This window comes from Lacerta agilis, chromosome 3 (genome assembly GCF_009819535.1).
Source record: "Lacerta agilis isolate rLacAgi1 chromosome 3, rLacAgi1.pri, whole genome shotgun sequence".
NCBI classification, from domain to species: Eukaryota; Metazoa; Chordata; class Lepidosauria; order Squamata; family Lacertidae; genus Lacerta; species Lacerta agilis.
In genome coordinates, this window is record NC_046314.1 from 97,830,550 (window position 1) to 97,853,664 (window position 23,115).

A 23,115-nucleotide genomic window follows, 5' to 3' on the forward strand; every position below is an offset into this window, starting at 1 on the left:
GTGAGGGGTTCCCCTGTAACTCACAGCACCCTTAACAAACTACAGTTCCCAAGATTCTTTGTGGGGAAGCAATGACTGTTAAAGCGGCATAAGAATGCTTTTAATGGGTGGCGTGGTTGTGATTTATCATCTCTTGAAAGTAAAAGCAGGGCTGGCACCAGAGTTCAGACCCTCACCTAGCCTTTTCTGTGCTACCACATGCCTTCTCTGCTGCTATTGCTACTTCGGCCAGGCAACTGAACATGCCTAGTCTGGCTATATGTCAATGGAATAAGTTCAAGAGTTCTATAGGCTCGGGAATTACATTTACAAAGTGGTTGGAAACTGAGCTTAGCTCCCGTTCAAAAGTGGAACCATCTCCTGCCACTGAAGAGCATCCAGGGTCCTCTCCATAGAAATCTTTAGTAAAAGGCAAAAGATTGATACGACCTGAAGAGAAACCAGAGTATAAGTGTTAGGAAAACAATATTATTTATATACAGTATCTACATAATAATGTATGGAAGTGCAACTGATTGTATTTACTGTATTTCTTCCTTACTGTATTTTTTTTGCACTTATTTTCACTCTTTCTTTCATCACTTTATTTTCTACAACTAAATTCTGACTCCTTTGGGTAGTGATAAAGCGGGATATCAAATCCAAACTCTTCTTCTTCTTCTTCTTTTAATAAAATGTGAAACTATTAAACGGTAGAAGGTTACACTTGGAAAGGTTGCAAATACCTCAGGAAGGTATCATGTGCACATTAAAAACAAAATGCAAGGGAAGCATAAAAATGCTAGAATATAATCGTTAAGATAGCGATAGCCGGGTGACTTTGAAAGGTGATGTTTGCAATAATCTGTCCTTGAAAACAGCACAGGGTAGGGGGCTTCAGCTGATACCGAACTGGGTAGAAGATGCATTCCTTCCCCAATCTTGTGAACGTGATCTACAATAAGGTGCTGGCTAAGAGACTCGGCTGCAAGACAAGAATTTCCTGGTTGTGATTATCCTTTTTGCCATGACTCATTAGGGGGACTTAAGCAACACACTGTCAGTTATAGCCCTCCAGTTCGCAACAGAAAAATAATAATTCTGTCCCAAGTTACAGGGTTATTGTAAACATTACTGGGACAAAGCACAGCTATAATAAATCCAAGGTGTTAAGTCTTGCGCTATATATATATATATATATATATATATATATATATATATATATAATCCATAAAGCATATCACATTCTCCAGGAGGGCTGCACCATGACAGAGAATATGTTTTGCATGCAAAAGATCCCAGGCCCAATTCATGGAATCTTCTGGTGAAGTGGGGCAGAGTTTGGAAGTAGCAATAAACATTTGAATCCCAAACTGTGCATCTTAACTATAGGTCATTGAAACAAGTCAGCTGCATAAACCATGGTTTGAAGTCGGCATGTTTCTGTAAACCGTAGTTAAGAGTAATGGCATTTCATCTGGTTTCAGACATAATGTTAAACTGGCCTAGTTATTATATATATGGAGGGAGAGATAGAGGGAGGGAGGGAGGGAGGGAGGGAGGGAAGCGAATGCACTACACCAGAGGAAAGGGAAAACGTGTGCATGAACTCATGGCTCAGGGTAATTAACAAAGCAGTAAACCATAGTTTATCATTGCATCTGAATGCAGCCGGGTTTGCTAGCCAAGAAGAGCTGCTAGTCTTGGCAGATAATCCCAGGCTAGATGGCCCAATAGTCTTCTGCAATGTAAAGTAACCTCATGTGTTCTGCGGATGAGGCAATCCTGAGAGATGTTATCATGCTTTTGTGTTATAACATGGTTCTAGGGGGAAGTATTCTTCCCTCATTACCCTCGGGATAAAACAGGCAGAGTTCTTTCTAAGTTTCAAATGCAAGGCTCTAATTTACGACTCGGAGCCACTACGATACAGCTGCACCATTTTAGGATTCGGGATGGCTTTCTCTTTGGTCCCCAAATTATAATAGAAGCTGAAGGCAGCCAGTTATGTCTGAAGGCCAGACCACTGCTCAGGGTCCTGGGCAGTGGCTTCAGTGGGGATTTTCTGGGCCCAGTTCTACAACTCACAAATAGCTTAATCAAGAACCAGTACAGCTGCTGCAAATTCCAGGTTTTCAGCTCTTAAGATAGAACACACTAATGCAACAACTCCAGCTCAAAGCCTGGCCAACGAATTACGATCCGCCAAAACACAAAGCAAGAGGCTTTCCGAGAAAGCGAGGGTTTGGCGGTGAATACAAATGGATTTATTATTGTTGTTATTTTAGTCTGAAAGGAGAAAAGCAGCCAGCTTGATTGCAGCCCTTAGTTCCTTTCCATGCTTGCTTTAGAAAAGGAAGCTGACGGCACTTTCCCAAGACTTGCAACCTTCAAACGGCCCTTAATTCATGCAAAGGAACTGGAGCACGGTTAAAAACAGCCACTCCTCGGCTTTGCAGAATTGGGCAAAGAACAGCAGTATTTATAAATCCCACGGAAAGAGCAAAGGCGGCCTTACGCAAGAACTTCAGCTCCACATGGGAAGAAACCCACTGCTTTCAAGGGTAGCTGTACATGTGCTTTATTAGTCCTTTCCTCGTAGCCCATATGGGTTAAACCTGCCTACCCAACAATGCCAGTCCATTTAACTCTTCCATGCTTCTCCAAGGCAGCAGCAGCATGAAACATGCACCATGCCCATCGCCTTGGATTACTGGCCGCACTGGCTGGGGCTAACAGACAGCCACGGGCTCCCTTGTCCCTGATATAAGGAAGTGTATTGCACCAAATTATACCACTGCTCCACAGCATCATATCCTATGTGTAAAGGAGGCGCTGTACCACAGAGCTTAGGAACTGCGCCCAACATTTCAAGACACTTCACTGCAGCAAAGCAACCACCTGACACAAGAAATGGCATTATTAAGGACTAGTGAAGTGCTTGTCATCGCAACCCATATTTTATTCAAGTTGGCACCCCCTGTTGGGGACGGGTAAATACGCTGCCTTGAGATCAATGGAAGGCAGGCAGGATAGAGGTGTAATGAAAGGTTTGGTCCTCACCACCACTTGTTCTCCACTGCAGAGCTAAGCTTTCCCTCCCTTCCCAGATTAGAAGATCCCAGGAGACAACCATCCCCACAAGGCAAGGGCTGCAGCTTAGTGGAAGAGCCACCAGTTTGCATGCAGGCCCCAGGTTCGATCCCCCTACACCTCCTGGGTAAGGCTGGGGGGGGGGACTGCGAAACTCTGGAGAACAGCTGGCAGTTAGGGTAGAAATACTGAGATGAACTCATGGGCCTGACTTGGTATAAAGGCAGCATCCTCTGTCCCCAAGATCTTCCTTCCTTTAGACTCCAAGCTGAAGAGAAGGAAGTGGCTCCCTTTGGGCAGATGTCTTGCCTCTTCTGCACTTAATGCCCATCATCTTTGAAACCTCCCCTACAGCTTTATACCTTGGGCTGAGTTCCCACTTCCCAAAGATACAGAAAACCTTTATGATGCTTTCCCAGGAACACATACTACTGCAAGAGTGTTCTGCAGGCAGCTTTCAGCCTTAGGAAACAACAGCTGTGATAATCTCCCTTCACCATGTTACATGGTGAAAATACAGAACTCTAGGGTAGCAAGTTGTGGAAGTCTGAGCTGAAACGGGTTTTTTTTTAAAAAAAGTGCATGGAACTATTATTCCTTATGGCCCGAGATCTAACTAGGGCAGATCCACATTCCACAGCATACATTTAGGGTGCAAGATTCTCCCAAAGAATCATGGGAACTGTAGTTTCTCCCCAGACCTATGGTTTCCAGTATCTTTAATAAACTACAGTTCCCAGTATTCTCTGGAGACATGTGCATTAACTGTATGGTTAACTCGAATTCCAGTGGTGCTGTAGAAGACTTAATACAATGCAGCTCCCCTTACTGACAACCTAAGGTAGCTTTCCTTAACCTGGCACCCTCCAGATGTTCTGAACTACCAACTCCCACCAGCCCCAGCCATCGAGGACAGTGGAGCTGATGGGGGTTGCAGTCCCAAACATCTAGATGGTGCCAGGCCAGGGAAGACTGCAAAGGTACAAAAGGCTGTACCTTAATGGAATTTCACGACATAGTATAGACCACATGATTCTTTTGCCACAAGAATGCAGCATTCCAAACTTCCTACAAACTTCCTACTGCACGTCACCATAAGGCAGCAGGAAGCTTTGATACACCTGGGCCTGTTTTACCTGCTTCTCCCAATTCAGATATATCTTAGCAACTCATGCAAATGTTTGAATGGTTTCAAGAGCAAACAATTGGTTCTAAAATATCTTCGTGGCACAGGCTGCAATTTGACCACCAGTACTGATCTTTTTAGCGCACACCACAGAAATAGCTGAACGCTAGACCAAATGTGTGTAATACGAAACAGCTGCTTTTCTGGCTTCACATCCCAATCAGGAAACGCCAAACTGTGCTGCTATGACTCACACCCAGCGCCTGTTAATGAATAAAGGGCTACCAGATAGAATAGAGGCTGCAGGGGACAGACTAAGACAATCCCAGATAAGGTATTTAGGCAGTTACGTTTTGTTTTTTAGGGGGGAAAGTTTGATTTTGAATATCTAGTGCTGTATTTAAGAGACCAGGCTAAAATTCTCCCAAGTCCATGGTTTGAATTTGCTTGTTATGGGTCATACAGCTAAGGCATTATTTGTCGTCCTTGGGTCCACTTACATGATGGGTATAATTCTGGTTTCCCTTACGGGGTTTTTGCAATGACATTATCTACAGTATGTGAAGCTCTTTTATCTATCTAAGGAGCTACACAAATAAATGAGCACTATTGTAACACACACTTGTCTCAAGGGTATGAGGGATGCAATTTATTACATTTACTACTGCAAAAGTCAAATCCAGTTGATGGTTAACTTGCCCACAATCAAGGTGAGCCCAGGGACAGGTATGCACATTCTGCATTCCCCAGAAGGCAGACAGAACAAGCATTGGGGAATTGTGAAGCCACAGCAGCAGCAGGCCCCAATACAGGACTGCCTGTATTCCAAATTGGTGCCACAGGTCATGAAAGCCAGGAGTAGTCAACATGGTGCCCTCCTGATGTTATGGACTACAAGTCCCATAAAACATGACTATTGGTCATCTTGGCCAGAGCAACTGGGAGTTATAGTCCACAACATCTAGAGGGTACCATAGAGATGCTGCTTGCATGGTTATTGGTTTCATTACATACACATGCCTGTGAAATGTTAAAACTGCACCATTGCAGACCAGAATGCCAGCTTCGAAACTTTGTAAAGTTACAAGCAGGTTGTTTCTTAGCTTTCCCAGGAAGGTGTCTATGCCCATCACCAAGGCCTCCTATAAAAATGTCTAATTACCCAACCACCAAATACTAATCTATAGAAACCACAGCCACAAAACCAAAGGCCAAAGTCTCTCTCTGAAATAATGGGAACTACCTTTGGTGGCATGCCTACAGACTACCAATGAGCGAATTTCAGTACTTAAGTCAGTCCTGTGCTTTGTTGAATTTAATTTCAGTACTTAATACTTAGTACTTAATACTTTTCAATACTTTGTTGAACTTAATTTCAGTACTTAAGTCAGTCCTGCGCTTTGTTGAACTATAGAATATGTGGGTAGCAGCACTGCATTCTGGCTAGCATTTATAGATGACCTGGCAGCACAGCAAGGCCACATTAACCTTAAAGCAGGCAAAAACAAAAACCTGAATAAACATAGGGAAATAAATGCATTTTAAGTTATTAATGGAGATGGGGTTAATAGGTTTATTTACAGGCCTCCATGTGTCCAATATCACAACAAAGAACTAATCAAGCTCTGAAAAAGTAAACATTAAGTATAGCAAGCATTTTGGACTAAATTCTCACAATGGCAGTTTTGTACCTTAAAAAATTGGGCTTGCCCAATCAGAAGTTTACCCTTCCCAGAGTTCCCTGGTAGCCTTCCTTCTTCCCCATATGCTAGCTTTCTATGTGGAGGAAATATTTTTGCATGGATGCAGTCTTCTTGATTAGCAGAGTTTTGCTGGGATTGATGAGAGTTGCGAGAGCCTGTGCTAGAATAGAGATGTGGGTGGGTGGGTTTTTTTTAACCTTCCATTTGCGAGAACTAGACAAAATCCTACTTAGGGAAACATAGAATGCTTTGTTGTTTAAAAAGCAAAAACCTATCCACCTAAACTTTTGTGTTGTTACAAGGAAAGAGATTTTGAACAAGAATCAAGGATGAGCTGTGCATTATTCCCATTCATCATTTCCTCCTGCTCTCCAGGCAAAGTTATATTCTATTGTTGACTTCCTTTATATTAATAAGCTGATCACTATTTTTTTTAAAAAATATTCAGCAGCTCTAAAGATCACCAAGGAAAGCAAACCTCTCTCCTCCTCCTCCCCCCTTTCAAAAGTTGGATGTATACAGGACTGCGTGTGGTTTGAAATAATACCTTGGAACCTTCTGGAACAAAAGTTTATTGGTTTTGGCAGCCTCCCAAGTATTTCTGCAGGAATGGAGAGATTCTGCAGTTCAAAACCAGGTTAATCTGTAGCCAGGAAACCATACTGATAGGGCAGAACTAAGAAAGAAGCACCACCGTGCAGACATTGGCTTTTAATAGCTTGGGATTTTTTTCCCCTCAAGAGTTTTTATTGGGAGAACTACAAAACATTTACAGTACAAAGTTTACAGTCTCGCACTCCAAGTTTGTAGTGAACTGACTCTCCAAAATATATTACAACTCAAGTTGACTTATCTTCTAGTTACATTCAAAACATACTTCTTATGTTAAAGTAGTCCAAAGAGTACATAGTGCCGAACCTGTACCTATGTACGTTTTTCTTTTCTTTTTTAATAATAAAAAGGTACTGCTCATTCATCCATTCACCCTCCCATGAAAGTTTTGTATAACTCCTGACTTTTTTTCCCAAACAAGAAGTTTCATGTTTTGGAACTGTAAAAGATATGATCCTGAACAAGTTTACAGGTTCAGGTCCCAAATGTGGCCTCCTTACTTACACGAGTGGTACAATTTCATGTAGTTTTAAAACCCCCAGCCCTACATTCAAATTCTCAAGCATTAAGAAAATACTCATTTGGTTGAGGAAGATTTAAGGCAAGCATGGACCCTTATGAAGGCACTGTGGGACGTAATACTGGGCTCCCCCCTCCCCCCCTCTTTATTGCTACATACTTTTTAACTATCACAGTGTGATTGGTGAAGTTAGGCAACACGAATACTTTTTGGTTAATTTTAAAAGTTTGAATTAGGTTTTGCCACTTTAAATTCTGCTTGCAAAGTAGGTTTAAACTTGGACGGGTTACAACCATTGTACATTCTAAAAAAAACAAAACACAACCCATTGAAATTTCTCAAAACTACTTCCACAGCATTGAGTCAGATTTCTATATAAAAAAGGCCAATGCAATCTTTCAATTTACGTAAACAAGGAAAGAAATTAATGAAATAAATATTACATACAATCTCTTAAATTAAGAATTTTACTCATTTACAATAAAATAACCAAGTGAAGTTACAAAAAGGCATATATTACTGTGAAAAGAACACACTCCACATTTTGCCGATTAATAATGGCAATCATAATTTAAACATAATAAAAGAATATATATCTATTGCTTTTCATCATACCCGATAAATACAGTATGAACAAATTACCAATGTATACTTTTCACAAGATAATAAATAAGTTAAATAGTTTCATATTGAGTTGTGCAGTGACTTGCGCAATCAACTCAGCTAAAAAAAAAATTAAAAAATCAGCAGTTATTCTCCAACAATTACAAACTAAATTCAGTTGAATGCTTCCAAATAAAGCAACAAAAAAATTGTTCTAAGCCAAACATCCACTAAGTGGTGGCAATGGAACCAATATTAAACTTTGGAATGGAAGTTTTAGCATGTTATAATATATATATATATATATATAAGATATATATAAAAAACTAGAGTGTTATCAAGGCATATTCTTGGCAGGATGTTGGATTTCTTCCTTTTAAAAGCTTATACATTTAGTATACTTACTTTAAATTTGATTGAAAGGCAAAAAAACCCCCACACTCCTTACTTTAAATTCTTTTTTTGTTGTTGTATCTGGAGGGACCTGGAATGCAGAGTTCATGGGCCTCCAGAATGATTGTTGATTCCTGGGGGAGCAAGATTGGGCAGAACTGTTTGCTAATGCTTATTATTACTCTTTGTCTCTTCCCCTCCCCCATAAAACACACTTGAAGATGGAATGGCTGCTGCTGCACATTTATAAACTAGTCTAAAAAGAGGGAGGTAAAGGATAAGTCCTCTCCTTCCAGTCTCTTTAGATATAAAAATAATAAAGATTGTTCTCTTGATGACATCATTTGCCATTTAGCAAACTGGCGTTTGTTCAGCTCTTGATAAAAGGGGGGGGGCAGGGAAAGGTTCTTTTTTCTGTCTCCTCTCTGAATTTGCTCAGCAATCCAAAGGATTTCTCTTGCCTAAAAAGGAACACAAAAAAGTGGGGGGAGAAAACAGAAAAGGGTCTGTGCGAGCTTGGCTAGTATCTGGAGGCTGCTGCAGTCTCTGCTCCTGGTGAGAAGGCAGGGAAATAACAGGGGGCATTGAAGAGGGAAAAGGGGGTAGCTTGCCCAACGAGGGACCCTCCCTTAAAAAAAAGCAGGGGTCCCCAAAGATTGACAACCATAGGGAGGCTTCGGACAGCCACCCTCTACACCCCCCCCAAAGTCCCACTTTCTCCTTGCGCCTCCTTAGTCGTCGGAGATTGAGAGGCGGCTGAAGATGGGCAGGCGCCTGCCAGAGTCCAGGCTGGGCGACTCCGAGCCGCTGAGGCTGCCCGAGCTGAGGGAGCCGCTCAGGTAGCTCTCTCGGTCGGACAGGGAATCCGGAGGGCTCGGCGGGGCGTCGAAAACGGGCGACTCGGAGAGGCGGCGCAAAGGCTGGAAGGTGAAAGGAGGCGAGGCCGGAGGGCCGGGCGGCGGGCAGCAGTTCCCGCCTCCTCCTCCTCCTCCCGCCCCGCCGCCTCCGCCCGGCTGCTGGTGGCAGCGGTAGAAGGTGGCGGCCGCGTTGGCGAAGCAGCCGGCCGGAGGGGGAGGCGGCGGCGGCGGCGCGTGGAGGGCGAGCGGCGCGATGAGGCTGCCCAGCTCCTGGCCCGCCGAGAAGGCGAAGGCGTTGTTGGCGCACGGCGGGGAGGCCACCAGCTCCTCGCAGTAGGAGCCGCCCGAGGAGCGCGGTGGAGGCGGCGTGCGAGACCCGCCGGGGCTTTCCAGGAGCAAGGCTGCCGCTGCGGCCGCAGCCGCGGCCGCTTCCAAGCCGCCCGGCGCCCCTCCGTGGTGGTGCTGGTGGTGGTGCGCCGAGAAGCCGGAAAAGCTGAGGCTGTGGTGCAGTTTGGGCCTGTCTCCTCCTCCTCCTCCTCCTCGAGGGTGGGGGATGCCGAAGCCGCCGCCCGCCAGCGGGTGGTCGCGGGCGGAGGGCGCGAAGGCGCGCAGGTCGCCCGTGCTTCCCGCGTGCGGCGGGTGCAGAGGGTGGTGGTGGCCGCCGCCGTGCGTTGGGGGCGGCGCGCTGGTCTGGTGGGGCGGCGGCTGGTGCTGCGGCGTCGCGGGGTTGGCGCTGCTGCCGTTGGCGGGCGCGGGGCGGCGCTCGTCGGCGTTGTGGATGAAGTGGCAGCGCGGCCCGTAGGGGCAGAAGCCGATGGTGTGGAAGGTGCGGCACAGCTCCGTCTTGTACTTGGGGTGGCGCGTCAGGCTGCGCAGCTCGTGGAAGCCGTGCGCGAACTGGCACTTCTCGCCGTACTTGCAGGCGCCGCTCTCCTCGAAGGGCCGGCACAGCTCCGTCTTGTAGCGCGTCGAGTTGATGGGAGCCCCGCCGCCGCCGCCCCCTCCGCCGTTGCCATTGCCGCCGCCGCCCTTCCCCGCCGAAGAAGCCGCCACCACCACAACTTGCTGCTGCTGGAGCTGCTGCATGAGGTGTTGGCTGCGCTCGCCATTCTCGCTGAACGAGCGGTCTCGGAACTTGTTCTCCTTGTTCAGCAAGGCGGTGGTGGGGCTGCTGCTCCCTCCGCCGCCGCCGCCACCGCCTCCTCCGGTGCCAGGCTCCTTGAGGCCGCCGAAGGAAGAGGGCGAAGGCGACGGCGAGCCCGCCGGGAACTTGGCGTTGCCGTTAGTCAGAGCCTGCAGGTTGCTGGTCGAATGCCTCCGCAGGAAGCCCGGCGCGAAGTTGGAGCTGGGCGAAGTGCCCACGGGGCTCCCCACCGCCTTCTTGTCCAGCATGCTGCTCAGGGATTTCTCGGTCTGGGAGCCAGAAGGGAGGGTGGGGAAGAAGGGGGGAAACGGGGCAGAGAAGGGAGGGAGAAAGAAAAGAAAAAAGGGGAAAAACGGTGCACGGTGACTGCCGAGAGCCTGGGAAAGGGAAGGGGCTTGCAAGTCTCCAGCACCTCTCTCTCTCTTTTTTCTGCACCAACCACAAGGGTCTTTTCTCAGCGGAATCGCCCAAGGAGCCCCCACCAGCTCCATTTGCGTATCCATGTGGTCTTGGTTGTCAAGGCTCCCTCCCCTCCCAGCTATCTGCCATTTAAAACTTTTCGAGGGGTGCTCCGAAACCCCTCCCACCAATCCGGAGGGGCTGCACGAAAGAGTTCCGATTCAACGCAGCCGGACCTTGCAGTAGCAAGCTTCAGCTTCCACACATCTGCCATTGCAGTTTTTATTTTAAAACACACCCACCCCACACGTATACTGCACTAATCACAAAGATAAAAGCAAACAACGACAACAACTGAGCACAACAACGGGCACTCCACTGCAAATATGCCCTTCTTCGCTGTCACCTCCCTCCATTACAAAGCGAAAGGCTACAAGTTGAGATGCACGAAAAACAGGGAGCAGCAGGTTCACTGGCAAGTTACTCAGAGCCGAAAAGTTTTAATCTTCCCCCTCGCAACTTGTTGCAGAACAAAGCCGTTCCTGCAGCTCGTTCCTCTGCATGGTTAGTAGGGAGTCTGTCCCACGGGGTTCAACCGGACTCGCCCCCAAGTAACCGTGCACAGGATTGCAGCCTTGGAAAGGGTCTTTCTGCAAACCAGTTTTGCGCCAAAACTTCTCTGAACTATTTCAGCTCCCTGGTAGAGACAACAGCACGAGCTTCCCTGCCCTTACCTTGCACAAGAAGTCGATGTCGTAGAAGGCAGATAAGAGTGTTGTAGACATTTCTAGATCCTGTAATGGTCGGAAATGCAGGAAGGACCGAAAGATCCCACTTTCCTCGGAAGCTTTGGGTGAGCCACGACTGGATAGGAAAGGGCGGATTGCTTGAGAGCTGAAAAAGTCTATATAATCAATTTCCCAACCGAGATGGGGAAGCGGGTGCCCAACCAAAGCGGCGGCCGCAGCTATCTCGAGTGCTGGAACTCCGCGACTGCCGTACACGCCCCATATATAAACGCCAGGACAGCGGGGAGGGACCCAACACTGACCCGGCCGGGGTCTCCCAGCAACAGCACCCAGAGGTTCCCCTCCCACCCAGCCTAGCCCTGCCTCTTTTGTCTCGGCGCTCCTTCTCATTGGGCGCCGCCAATTTTCTTTCAGCGGCCAGGAGAGGAGGGAGGTGGGGCAAGTTGGAGAAGTGATCCAGAAAGGAGGGGGCGAGGTCTCGGGAAGGGTCGCGTTCGCCAAAGAAAGTCTTAAGGCCGCGCAAAGCGATCGGTTCCCCCCAGTCCTTGCTGTGCTAGGCACGCGCTGGAGGCTCGCTGGCTCGCATAGAGAAGGTACTGTTCCCTCTCTATAAGCGCGGCCAATATACGCAGGCAAGGGTGCAAGGTTACTTTTCTCATCGGAACATGCACCAGGGAAGACATCCTATAAGGCTGTCTTATTTTTCACAATGCATTCTGTATACAAAAGGCTTGCTTAGCTATGGGCGGCGCAGCTTCCGCGAGGCTTGCAATAGCGCCATGTGCACAGGAAACTCCCATGAGGTTAACCGCCGGCAAAGCACGAACGCAGTTTGCTCGAGAATGCAGCGTGGCTCCTACACCTGCTGCACCTCAGGTTTGTAGTATGAAGAGGAAGGGGTTTCCGCAAGGCTTGTGCGCCGAGACCGCAGCCCCTGTGCACGTTGAACTCAGCGGCGCTTACTTTGAGTAAACACGCATAGGCTCGGGTTGCAGGGTGCTTGCATCACGTGGGTGAATTACGAAACAATTGCTACTTGACAAAAGGTCTTTGAGCAGCAATGCATGTTAGTTCGGTGTCTGCACCCAAAGTGCAATTTTCTGCTGCATCATGCAGCACGGGCGTAAAGACGATTGCACGCCAGGTCTAGGCAGCGTTGACGTACACAGAGCCCCCCCCCCCCTGCGCGCCATGCTCTCTCCAGATTGGGTTTCTCTCCCCGCTCCGCGCGAAGGAGCGGACGCCCTCTTTGCACGAAGCCCGCCCAGCTCCTTGCACGGCTCGGAAGTTTTCAAGTAAACACACGCTGGCATTGGGCTTTCCTGCCAGTTTCACACCCCCGCTGAGCCGTTCGGGAAGCTCGCAGCGAAGCATCAAAGGGCATGGGAGTGAAATGGGACGCCCCTACAACTCCTCCTCTTCCTCCCGCCCAATCAAGGGACCTTGTGCCACGCAACAGGTTTTGGGAACAAAGGCTGCCCGCCTGGCCATGTAACTGGCTGGACGGCACCACCGCTGCCCGCTGGGGTGTGTTATGTTTGCAAAACCAAGGGGGGAGGGAGAAGAAAAGGCGCTTTTAACTCCTCAGCTGCTGGGTTCCTTGTTGCTCAAGAAAAGCCCCAGCCCGTGCGACCGTCCCACTGCCGACTAGTTCCCAGACTTGGCAGCCGCTCAAGGTCTTGTGATCCGATTGGCCCAGCCAGCTCCTCGTCCTTTGACACACAGCCTCAAACTCCTCGTTCGCCGCTGCGCCTGGCCAGGGGAGGGCCGGGCTGACGCAGCACAGCTGCGGGACCGCGCGCCGGCGCTCGCCTTGCCCAGCCCCACCCCTTTCCTCTGGACCCCCGCCAAAAAAAAGAAGGAAAGCGGCGCAGCCTCCCCCTTCCACCCCCCCCCCCGCCGCTGCAATTAAGTTTCTCCACACTTTGGTTCCCGGTTAATGAATTCAAGCCGGTGGCTTGGAGAGCTTGGAATGCGCGCGCCGATAGCCCCCGCGCGCGTTTGCTGGTGGAAGTAAGTACAGTACAGTATTGACGAATTCAGGGGGACGCGCAGCGCAGTCGGAAGAAAGCCCCACGGCGCTCAACGGGGCGCGCTCTTCCCAGAGCAAGTGCGGCCGAGACTGCAGCCCAAAGGTTGCGTCCGCCCCATATGGAACTCGCTTTGCCTACCAAGCAGTGCGTAATTCGGCCCCTCTCTGGGGAAGACCGACTCTCATCGCTCCTTTACTTCAGCAGCCGGGAAAAGCTCCCCCACTCAGACCAGCTCAGCATCTTATGCAAGAACAAACGAGCCTGGCCTGTGCACACTGACATGCGAGCTCGACCCAGTTCCCAACGAAGGACAGGCAGGCTTATGGGCGGATGCGGGAAGGACTTGTTGCCGTCGGAGCTGCGCTTACTCGCGCCTAGGCGCACCATAATGCCTGCATCCACTGAGCGCCGGGCTGCATCAATGTGGGGAGCAAAGCGGAAAGTGTCAAGCGCTTTCACCTCCTTCCCCCACCCTTCTTGCCCTTGACTGGTTTACAAAGGCGCGGCCGCCGTTTGATCTTCCTTTCAAGCGGCTGCTTCGGAGGAAGCGGCTGTGCGGCGAGGCTCTCCAGGGGCGCGCTAGTCACCAAGCTGCGCCCACTGGCAGGCGAGTTTACGGCGCTGCCCGCCCGCCGGGTCCATTTGGTGCCTGGCCTCCGCTTCCTCCTTTACGGGAGGCGGCCGCTCCGCAAGCCCGTGCGTATGTGTGCGCGCGCGCCGCCCCAAGGCTACAGCCTTGGCTCCTCCTCCCGTTAGCTCGGCTAATCCCCACTCAGAAGCGCCGCTCCTGCAAGGCGGGGAGGGGGGGCTCGCGCGTTTCCAGCAATTCTCGGAGCGGAATCGCCTAGCGCAACGAAAAACCTCCACAACCCACAAATAAAGCGAGTGGAAGCTCGCTTTGGGGAGGCTCCCCAATGAGCTGCTCTCTGCGCCGAGAAGGACGTTTGGAAAACAAAAGCCCCCAGGCGAGGGCGCTCAAGCAGGCGCCCCAAGCGGTCGCTGGTCCTGTGCCACGGCAGAAAAAGGAAAACAAACCCTCGCCCTCACCTTTCAGACTAATCTCTTTGGCAATTGCAACGCTTTGCGGCTAGGGCCGAGGAACTGCATTGCTAATCCAGAAGTGGACGTGACAAGTTGACATGCGGGCCAGAAATAGTTCCTGAAGGAGGCGGCCACCCCCTAGCGCCTGCATCCCGTAAGAGGAACGCATCCTTTGTTTACCGAGGAAGCGCGCGGGAGCGGTGGGGAGAGGGAGTTGGATTTAATCTTCGTTTCTCAACTTGCAAAAGAAAAGGCAGTTCCACCAACCCCAACCCCCACGTCCTAGGATCTTCATAGCTGTACTGTTGTTAACTGCCACCCCTTTTCAGCATGGGTCTACTCAGAGTGACATAATGGCATCTCCCACCTGCGGGAAGGGGGGACGAAATAAACTTAGCTCTAGCTTCGAAGTTGAGAATTCCCCTTCACTTAAAATAAATAAGTAAGTAAGTAATACTTGCAGCCAGTCAAAGATCAATCTATAATCAAGAGTTAGTCAGCCAATACTTAAGATAACCGACCCCGATTAAGTACTCAACAGACAGCTACTCTGGGGTAGACTTTTGTTCTTTTACTGCTGCTGTTTAAGGTTTAAAGGTTCTGATTGAAAAGTTACACAGTAACTCGTGGTGTGATGAAACGCATACAAGATCATGTACCATTATTTGCTATCTATAAACTAAAGGGATATTACACAGCTTAAAGCCATACAGCGATAAGGCTGTTTCTTTCTTGAAGCTCTTTTGTTTATTAATTAACCGCCTTTCTTGGGTTTCCTAATTCTACTTAAGCTGAAACCACTACGGCCATTTCCCATTTTGTCAACATCTTCAACAAGGCCAAGTGTAGCCAAGGTTTGCGGATTATATGGAAGTTTAACGCTCACAGCCTACTAAGATATTGCTTAGCCAGGGATATTAAAAGTTATGCGAGTACAAAGTTAAGTGACACTTAAAAAGAGGGAGGTGAAACGGCAATTCTAAGCAGTAGAATTGGTTCAACAATTAATACTTTATGGCTTTTCAAATAAAATGTATTCGGTCAAATAAAGTGGATATACTGTACTTCAGAAGTATGATTAGAATGAATTTCCTTATATTTCTGCATGAATTAGTGGCCAAGTGAGATTTGCTTCACGTTTGATAAGGCAATGACTTCATTCCAACAAAACATGGTTAGGACAGGCTGCCAGATTATGATATTTGTACCCTGCCCATCTGATTGGGTTGCCCCAGCCACTCTGGGTGGCTTCCAGCATATACAAAAACACAATAAAACATTAAACATTAAAAATCTCCCTGTACAGGGCTGCCTGCAGATGCCTTCCAAAGATTGCACAGTTATTTATCTCATGGATATCTGATGGGAGGGCGTTCCACAGGGAGGGTGACACTGAACTGTAAACTAGTACCTGTAGTAGACAATATTGCTACTCATGAGCCAATATTGCTGTTTTCTACAACTGTTCAGGTTCCCTTTTGGTGATGGGGGGGGGCATGTTTGTGAATTTTTACTGAGGGGCAGAAGAGGGAACACACAGAAAACTGCATTGTCCTGAGTCACACCGTTGCTCTCTCTAGCTCTGTAATGTCTACTCTGCCTGGCAGCAACACACCAGGATTTCTGACAAGGCTCCCTCCCAGTTCTAAGTGGACATTCATGGATTGAATCTGAGACCTTTTGCATGCAAAGCAGATACTCCACTACTGAGCTACGGTCCTTGCCCGATATATCCAGTTGGAGATACATTCCTCTTAGGGATGAGGACAGTGAGAAGGCTTTGTTTGCCCTCAGCAGCATGGGCATGTGGCGACTTACTGCAGCAGGCAAACAAACCTCAGCAGCTCCGTCTATTTTATGGTTCTGTAACAAAATACGTATTAGGGCGCCATCTGCTGGGGCATGTATAACATGGTATGTAGAAAATAAAGATACACATTTCAGGAAGGTGTTATAAAGAATAATAATTTTTTAGGTGCAGGATTTCCAGCCGAGTTTGCTTTGATATGCCTGATGTTAGTATTCAGACACTGCCAATCACTTTGCAAAGCGTAGAATTGGTATCCTGTATGCATCACAACATGGTGTATAAATTGTATTCTCATGCTTTTGTTGTTGTTTAGTTGTGTCCAGCTCTTCGTGACCCCATGGACCAGAGCACACCAGTCACTCCCGTCTTCCACTGCCTCCTGCAGTTTGGTCAGACTCATGTTGGTAGCTTTGAGAACACTGTCCAACCATCTTGTCCTCTGTTGTCCCCTTCTCCTTGTGCCCTCCATCTTTCCCAACATCAGGGTCTTTTCCAGGAAGTCTTCTCTTCTCGTGAGGTGGCCAAAGTATTGGAGCCTCAGCTTCAGGATCTGTCCTTCCAGTGAGCACTCACGGCTGATTTCCTTCAGAATGGAGAGGTTTGATCTTTTTGTAGTCCACGGGACTCTCGAGAGTCTCCTCCAGCACCATAATTCAAAAGCATCAATTCTTCGGCGATCAGCCTTCTTTATGGTCCAGCTCTCACTTCCATACATTACTTACTGGGAGAACCATAGCTTTAACTATACGGACCTTTGTTGGCAAGGTGACGTCTGTGCTTTTTAAGATGCTGTCTAGGTTTGTCATTGCTTTTCTCCCAAGAAGCAGGCATCTTCTAATTTCGTGGCTGCTGTCACCATCTGCAGTGATCATGGCCTCCATTTCTTCCCCTTCTATTTGCCAGGAGGTTATCATGCTAAAAAGGTTAAAACTGTCCTTTTCATCCTACACTTCCCAGCTATGGGGGGGGGATCAGCAATGTGGTGCATTGTGGGGCAGAGGCAATGCTTAACAGATGTGAAAAATATTTTCAGCGAGGCAATATAACCTGGTACAAAACATTTAATGTAAAAATAACAGCAAAGGACATTAAATTTAATGACTATTATTAAGAGGGTGCAGTCAACCTTGGTTGATATCTCAAGGAAATTTCTAAGATGCAGGCCCTTCGGAAGAAAGACTAATTTCTGTGGTGAGGAGGTAGTACTGAACTGTTTCTTTCCTGGCCATTTGCTGACTGATTGGGAGTGCGGAAGCATGTACGTTTCATGTACAGGTGAACAGCTTTTGAGCTGAAAGCACAAATGATACTATTCTAATACTGAATTGCTTAAACTACAAAGGTAATCAAGTAGTTGAATATGTGGAAAAAACTTGTATTTAAGTCTACATAGGGAAAGAAATGCTTTTTGAAAAAGCGTTTTCCGTCATGGTTGAAAATAGAATAAAGGTTCGAACTCTTAAAGTCTAGTCTGGCACTGATGGAAGTCAGTTTTAGTTCTTTTAGAACTTTGAGATTTGTCTGTGAATGGATCCTGAAGCACAATGAGAAAAGGAATATGAACTGCAATGTCGGAGAACAAGAGCAACTCATGGGGTAAAATCAGCAAATCAGATCAGCAGGTGGCCAGCATGCAGTGCATGGGAAGAAACAGTTTAGCAGCTTTGCTTCCTACAACAGCTGCAATTAAAACTCTGCTTATGAGAGCATTCAGAGAAGCATTCATCAGCAGAAAAGTTGGATGGAGGTTCAAGGGATTGAAGTACGGAGTATCTAGGACTTATTGCTACAACGGCGTTCACATTTATGACCTGTCTTTGCGTTCAGTGTGGTTCACAAGTTGTAATCGACAGTGAGCAAATCATACGCATTCATGTTTTCAAGTTTTCGGCACATGTCATTTCCAGCTTCGAGCAAGCTTAGTATTTTAAGGCAAGTGGATATTCTTTCATTCCGAATAGTTAATTGCGTGAGCTCCGAAGATCGGGAAAATTCAGGAGTTGAAGGCATTTCTCCAAGAAGCTGGGTCACATGTTTGGCTTGATCAGATGCTAACGTTGCCAACTGGTGCAACTTTCCTTGATCACATGGATTGACACGAGTCACTGGTATGAGCAGGAAGAGGTGTTTACGCAGCTGACGCACCTTCGTTAATTTCTCAGCCCAGAAATTTGCTTCTCCTTTGTCAAACAGATAGTCATTTTCCACCTGCACGAAAAAAAGCAATAATCAATGTATTGGCAATGGTTTGAGATAAACAACCCCTATGCAAAATTGTTCACATGCACCAAAAGAACAAAAAACATGCAAACTACTCAGTCTTCAGCATGGCATATATGCACGTTTACTTGGAAGTAAGCCACTCTGTGGACACTGAATGCACACCCTTTTTTATGTCAATATCACTTCTCCCAGCAAGTGCTGGAGGGGAACTGGTCTGACGGCCTTCCTTCTCCCCCATGGTGCAGGCAGTACTGCAGCTCTTGCTGCCACATGCATGCATAGTTCAATGGCCAAATTGATTCTCACCAGCTTTAATGCCTTTAAAAATAATTCATCAGATTCATGGCAGGTTAAGTGCACAGAAGCCATGCTAATTGTTGTGTGTGCAGAATGCATGTTGGCCTATTTTGTTGGGTGTACAGTAGTACCTCGGTTTTTGAACACCTCGGAAATTGAACATTTCGGAACTCGGAACACCGAAAAGCTGCAAGTGCCTCGGTTTTCGAACATGCCTCGGAAGTCAAAACAGGAAACGTGGCTTCTGTTTTGAGTTTTACGTATTGAGGCTTCCGCTTTCAGTTTTCGAACCTTTTGGAACTCGAACGGACGTCCGGAATGGATTACGTTCAAAAACCGAGGTACCACTGTATTCATGACCTGTATTGTAAGGTTTGCAGGAACCATCTTGGCCAGTGGGCGCTGTTAAAAATTGAATCCTGCAACACAACCGAGTGGCACTTTTCTGAGGCTTCCAGGTTGCATAGGTCAGGGATGGGGAATCGCTGGCCTGTCAGAAGTTGTTGGGGCTCCCAGCTCCTATGAGCCCCAGCCAGCAGGTTAGGGATGGTGAGGAGTTCAGCAACAGGTTCCCCGTTCCTGGTGAAGATGAACAAAATACGCATGCATTCTTCACAAAACAATAAACACAATAAATCGTGCACTTATCAACCCTGGGAGAAAGACGTTTGGAGGCCATAAGATGGAGATACGCGATCACTTCCTATCGCTTTGCACGCGGTTAAAACACATTCAAAACCCAAGGAAGGTTTTAACAAATAGGATTGTGTTTGTCTTCAAAGGCAGGAGCAAAGAAACCACACTTAAGACACTTCTGTGTCTGCATCAGATATCAAGTTGGGAATATAATTTCACAAAGTACCAAGAATGCAATATATTTGTGACCATTTGATATATTATGGATGAGTACACAATGGTGAGGTAATTGTAAATTGCTTTGTAATGTTTCGGAAAACACTTATTTAAAAATTCATATCGTTTTTTTAACGTTCAAACACACACCAGGGTGACTTGTGTAATGCCCCAACATTATTTTCCAACCTGACATTAAAAAAGAAATAGAGAATGTATCTTTATGATGGTGAGTGAGGGATATATACATGCAGAATGCTCCATAAAAGCTACTGAGTTAATTTGAATTCTGGAAATCCTTTACCCTTATCCCTAAATTGCTCAGGAAAAATGAAATGAAACTCTATCTAGAATTATTGTGCACAATATTAATTATTTTATTTATTTAAATAACAGAAATTAAAAATTGCCTTGAAACATTAAGATTCGTCTGCTTGAGATTGTATATCTCAAGCAGACCAATCTTAATGTTTCAAGGCAACTTTTAAATCCCTTCTGATTTAAAATCCCAGAGTCGGCTTGCTGTTCAGTGAAATCCTACTGTATTTCACAAAGTTAAATGTGCCCAGCAGAATACTGTACAGGCAACTCTTCATTTGGAATTTGAGCAAAGAGGTTTGGCAGGAGTCTGATAAGCGATGCTGGTTTTTTAAAGGGTTTCCAGGGTGTGTTTACATACTTCTCCAACGGTGCTTCAACTATACGCGATTTCACTGATTTGCATAGTGCCTCGGAACATAGCTCCTGCGTAAATGGGGATTTACCTATATTGTATTTTAAAGAGATTTGAGTGGATTTTTAAAAAATGAAAACTACACGAGTCAGCAAAGAGCATCAAACAGATATGCTAACCTACAGTTTATGAAAAGTTTTATAGCACGTTCATGTATCAGGTGTTGTGCAACTCTGTGCTGTAATACCTGCACACAGTGAAGAGATTGTGCTGGCTGATTTACTAGAAGTGTGATGGGGATGCTTCAGTTTCAGTAACTTTCAACAGGCTCCAACGAAGGGATTTGATGTGGTCTTCAAATTCATCCCCAAGTAACATCACACGAAGGGCAAATTGTGTGCGGATGTTTATTGCACTGCACGTAAAAGGCTGTAGGATGGAACATCACTGAAGCAGTCAAATACAACATTTCCTGTTTGGCCAGAGTGGACAGAGTTGCTCCAGCCAGGAGGACTTCCTGTCACACCTGGTCTGGAGCATCCTCCCCGTGTGTGACCAGGTAGATTGGCGTGACCCTACAAAAGGACTAGCCATGCAGCCATCTTCCTCTTGACTCTCTTGATGCCTTGTCTACATTTTGCCCTTTTGCTGTCTGCTGGCTCTCAGCCAGTAGCACATTCCTCACAGAGGATGAACCCACACTTTTCTCTGAAACTGTAACTACAAGATAAAGCCTGCCTTCAGGACCATACTGTGAACTGAATGTAAGTAAACCTCATCGTTACTTTTAAAAGAAGACTGTTGTGTCATTATTGTTTTTAATGTTGTGTCATTATTGTTTTTAAGAGGGAACTAAAGGGGATTTATCAGGAACAATCCAATCTGGACAAGCCAGGCTGGATTGCTTAACTCAAATGATTCTCACGAATCCATCAACTAGTTTCCTGCAATGTACAAGGGAATGTGCTCTGCTACGAGCTCACTAGCGTGAGTGAGGAAGGATAATATTTAATCAAGATATCCTCTCCTACTATCCTCACCATTCCCACAAAGGCAAGAAATCCATGGCGTGCCTTCTGCTTCTTGCTTCCTTGACCCTTCTCACACACCCAGCTTGGGCTACTCTACCCTAGTGTGACGGATTGGCCCTAGGGTGGAGGAGGTATTACATCCCAGCGCAGAAGGAGTTAATCCACCTTCATCTTGACGGACAGTTCATCCTTTGGGGGCGGGGCGGTCCCCGGTTTAAAAGGAGGGAAGGGCCGTTTTGGCAGTTGAGAAGAGGGAGGGTGTGTGTGGAGACAGGGAAGAAGAGGGGTGTGGGGCCAGGATAGTGGTGGTTAGGCTAGGATAGGAGGAAGATTAGTTGGTTATACTGAAAGAGTTTATACTTTAGATGTAACTAAGCTGATGAACTATTGAAGTACTTGAAACATGATGTTCTGAAATAAATAAAGACTTGTTTTTGTTGAGCCAAGAGAAAAGAGGCATTTATTTGGTCCAGAGATATATGGATGCTCATGAGGAGGTGAACTCAGGGAAAAGACAAAATTGACCTGCAGGGTGATAGTTTGTGTCTTGGAGTTTCACTCAGGAGGGGCAAAAGGGCAGAAACCTCGGTAAGGCTACGCAGTTGCTAAAAGGGTTTAGCTAACTGACGCAGTGGGGGAATCTAATGAGAGAGAGACCCGGAACTGATAGAGCTGAGAGGTATTCTTAACCCAAGAGCCCAGAGCAATATATATATATATATATATATATATATATATATATATATATATATAACAGGCCACGAAAGCTGGACAAGAGAACCCCGTTACTAAGTTACCCCTAGTTATAATAAAAGGGGATTATCCAAACAGATGGACCTCAAGGCATTGAGGTGGGTGAATAGAAAAAATGACCCGGAACACCTCAGAATTAATACACTTAGTAACAGAGGGGAAGTTGGAAGGGAGGTTCGTTGCACCTAGCATGTTCAAATGTGATGCCCAGAGAAAAGACTGTATGAATCAGGATAAAAGCACCAAGCCTGGGTGGGCAAGGGAGAATCACACACAACACACGGCTTGTTCTGAAACTAATGACCCTCAAGTTTTACCGACCTGAGATGGTTACTGCTGGAGGTCCAAGACTGGACATTATTCACATTCATAAGTGAATGGTACAGTGATTGAATTGGTATCACATTTTTTAAAAAAAGAGAAAAACACGGTTCCAATGTTAACACCTCTTCTGCATTCCAAAAGCACGTTTCCATGCGACATTGAAAGGAATCCTACAAAAAGCCAATTGATTGCACCAAGAAACCCAAGCATTCCCCAGCTGTGGTCAAGCACTGGTTAGCTTACTTACGAAGGTTGTAGTCTCTAGATCCTCTTTTCCTAGCAGCCACTCCAGTAAGATTAAGACCCCAGCGCTGGTCTGCTCCCACTGCTGCAGCAGTTCACACAATATAAAAAATGTTAAATCCAAGGCCATTGCTGCATTCACCACTTGGAAGCCAAGCTCTGCAGGGAGAAAGTAAAGATGGTTCTCTAAGTGTATCCATATAAACATGTATTATGCTCAAAAAGAAAAACACAGGAATTGTTAAGATTATGCAAATCAAAACCCTTTATTTACCTTTTGTGGCCTACAATAAAGTCCAACAGTTCCTTACAGCTCATCTCAAATCATTTAGGTTGAAACTATTAAGAATCCAGGCTACTAAGCAAAACATTCTTAAACTAGTCTCCCGAAAGATATAACCAGCAACCAACACAGAAAAGTTTAAAGGAAGTCCAAAATTTGGTGTTCTGTGAAGGGGAAGTTATAGTGGATTGTTTAATATAAAATTCTAAACTATCAAATGTCTTGTTTATCAGGTTCCAGAGTTGTAGAAGGTGGCAGTTCTAAAGTGCAAAAAGCAAGCTATTTAAATGGTTAAAGTACAGGCCATCCTTTGTTTCTTCAACCCAGCAATTACATAAAAAGCTTAAGAATGAATACCACACACTTCAAATAAA

At 46.5% G+C, this 23,115-nt stretch overlaps 2 protein-coding genes and 1 pseudogene across 2 annotated transcripts in view; all 3 read right to left on the reverse strand.

Moving 5' to 3' along the window:
* Window positions 1-374: 374 nt before the first annotated feature.
* On the reverse strand, window positions 375-444 carry LOC117044831 (annotated as a pseudogene).
* Window positions 445-8,707: 8,263 nt separating this feature from the next.
* Window positions 8,708-12,293, reverse strand: ZFP36L2 (ZFP36 ring finger protein like 2). Its single transcript, XM_033144872.1, has 2 exons — window positions 11,164-12,293; window positions 8,708-10,299 (listed from the first exon to the last, which is right to left on the reverse strand). Exons 1-2 carry the CDS (start codon window positions 11,566-11,568, stop codon window positions 8,761-8,763), a joined length of 1,944 nt encoding a protein of 647 aa, XP_033000763.1. The 5' UTR covers window positions 11,569-12,293; the 3' UTR covers window positions 8,708-8,760.
* Window positions 12,294-17,659: 5,366 nt separating this feature from the next.
* The window catches only part of THADA (THADA armadillo repeat containing), a 137,130-nt gene continuing 131,674 nt past the window's right edge, over window positions 17,660-23,115 (reverse strand). Inside the window, exons 37-38 of the mRNA XM_033144875.1 lie at window positions 22,463-22,617; window positions 17,660-18,270 (exon numbers count right to left, since the gene is read on the reverse strand). Of these exons, the coding sequence (XP_033000766.1) occupies window positions 17,896-18,270; window positions 22,463-22,617 (530 nt within the window). The 3' untranslated portion in view covers window positions 17,660-17,895. The remainder of the gene's footprint in view (window positions 18,271-22,462; window positions 22,618-23,115) is intronic.

Coding starts and splice junctions, on each gene's coding strand:
- ZFP36L2 (XM_033144872.1), bottom strand. CDS start 11,568: ATGAGAAGGAGCGCCGAGACAAAAGAGGCAGGGCTAGGCTGGGTGGGA. Junction 10,300..11,163: donor ACATCGACTTCTTGTGCAAG/GTAAGGGCAGGG, acceptor TCTGGCTCCCAG/ACCGAGAAATCCCTGAGCAG.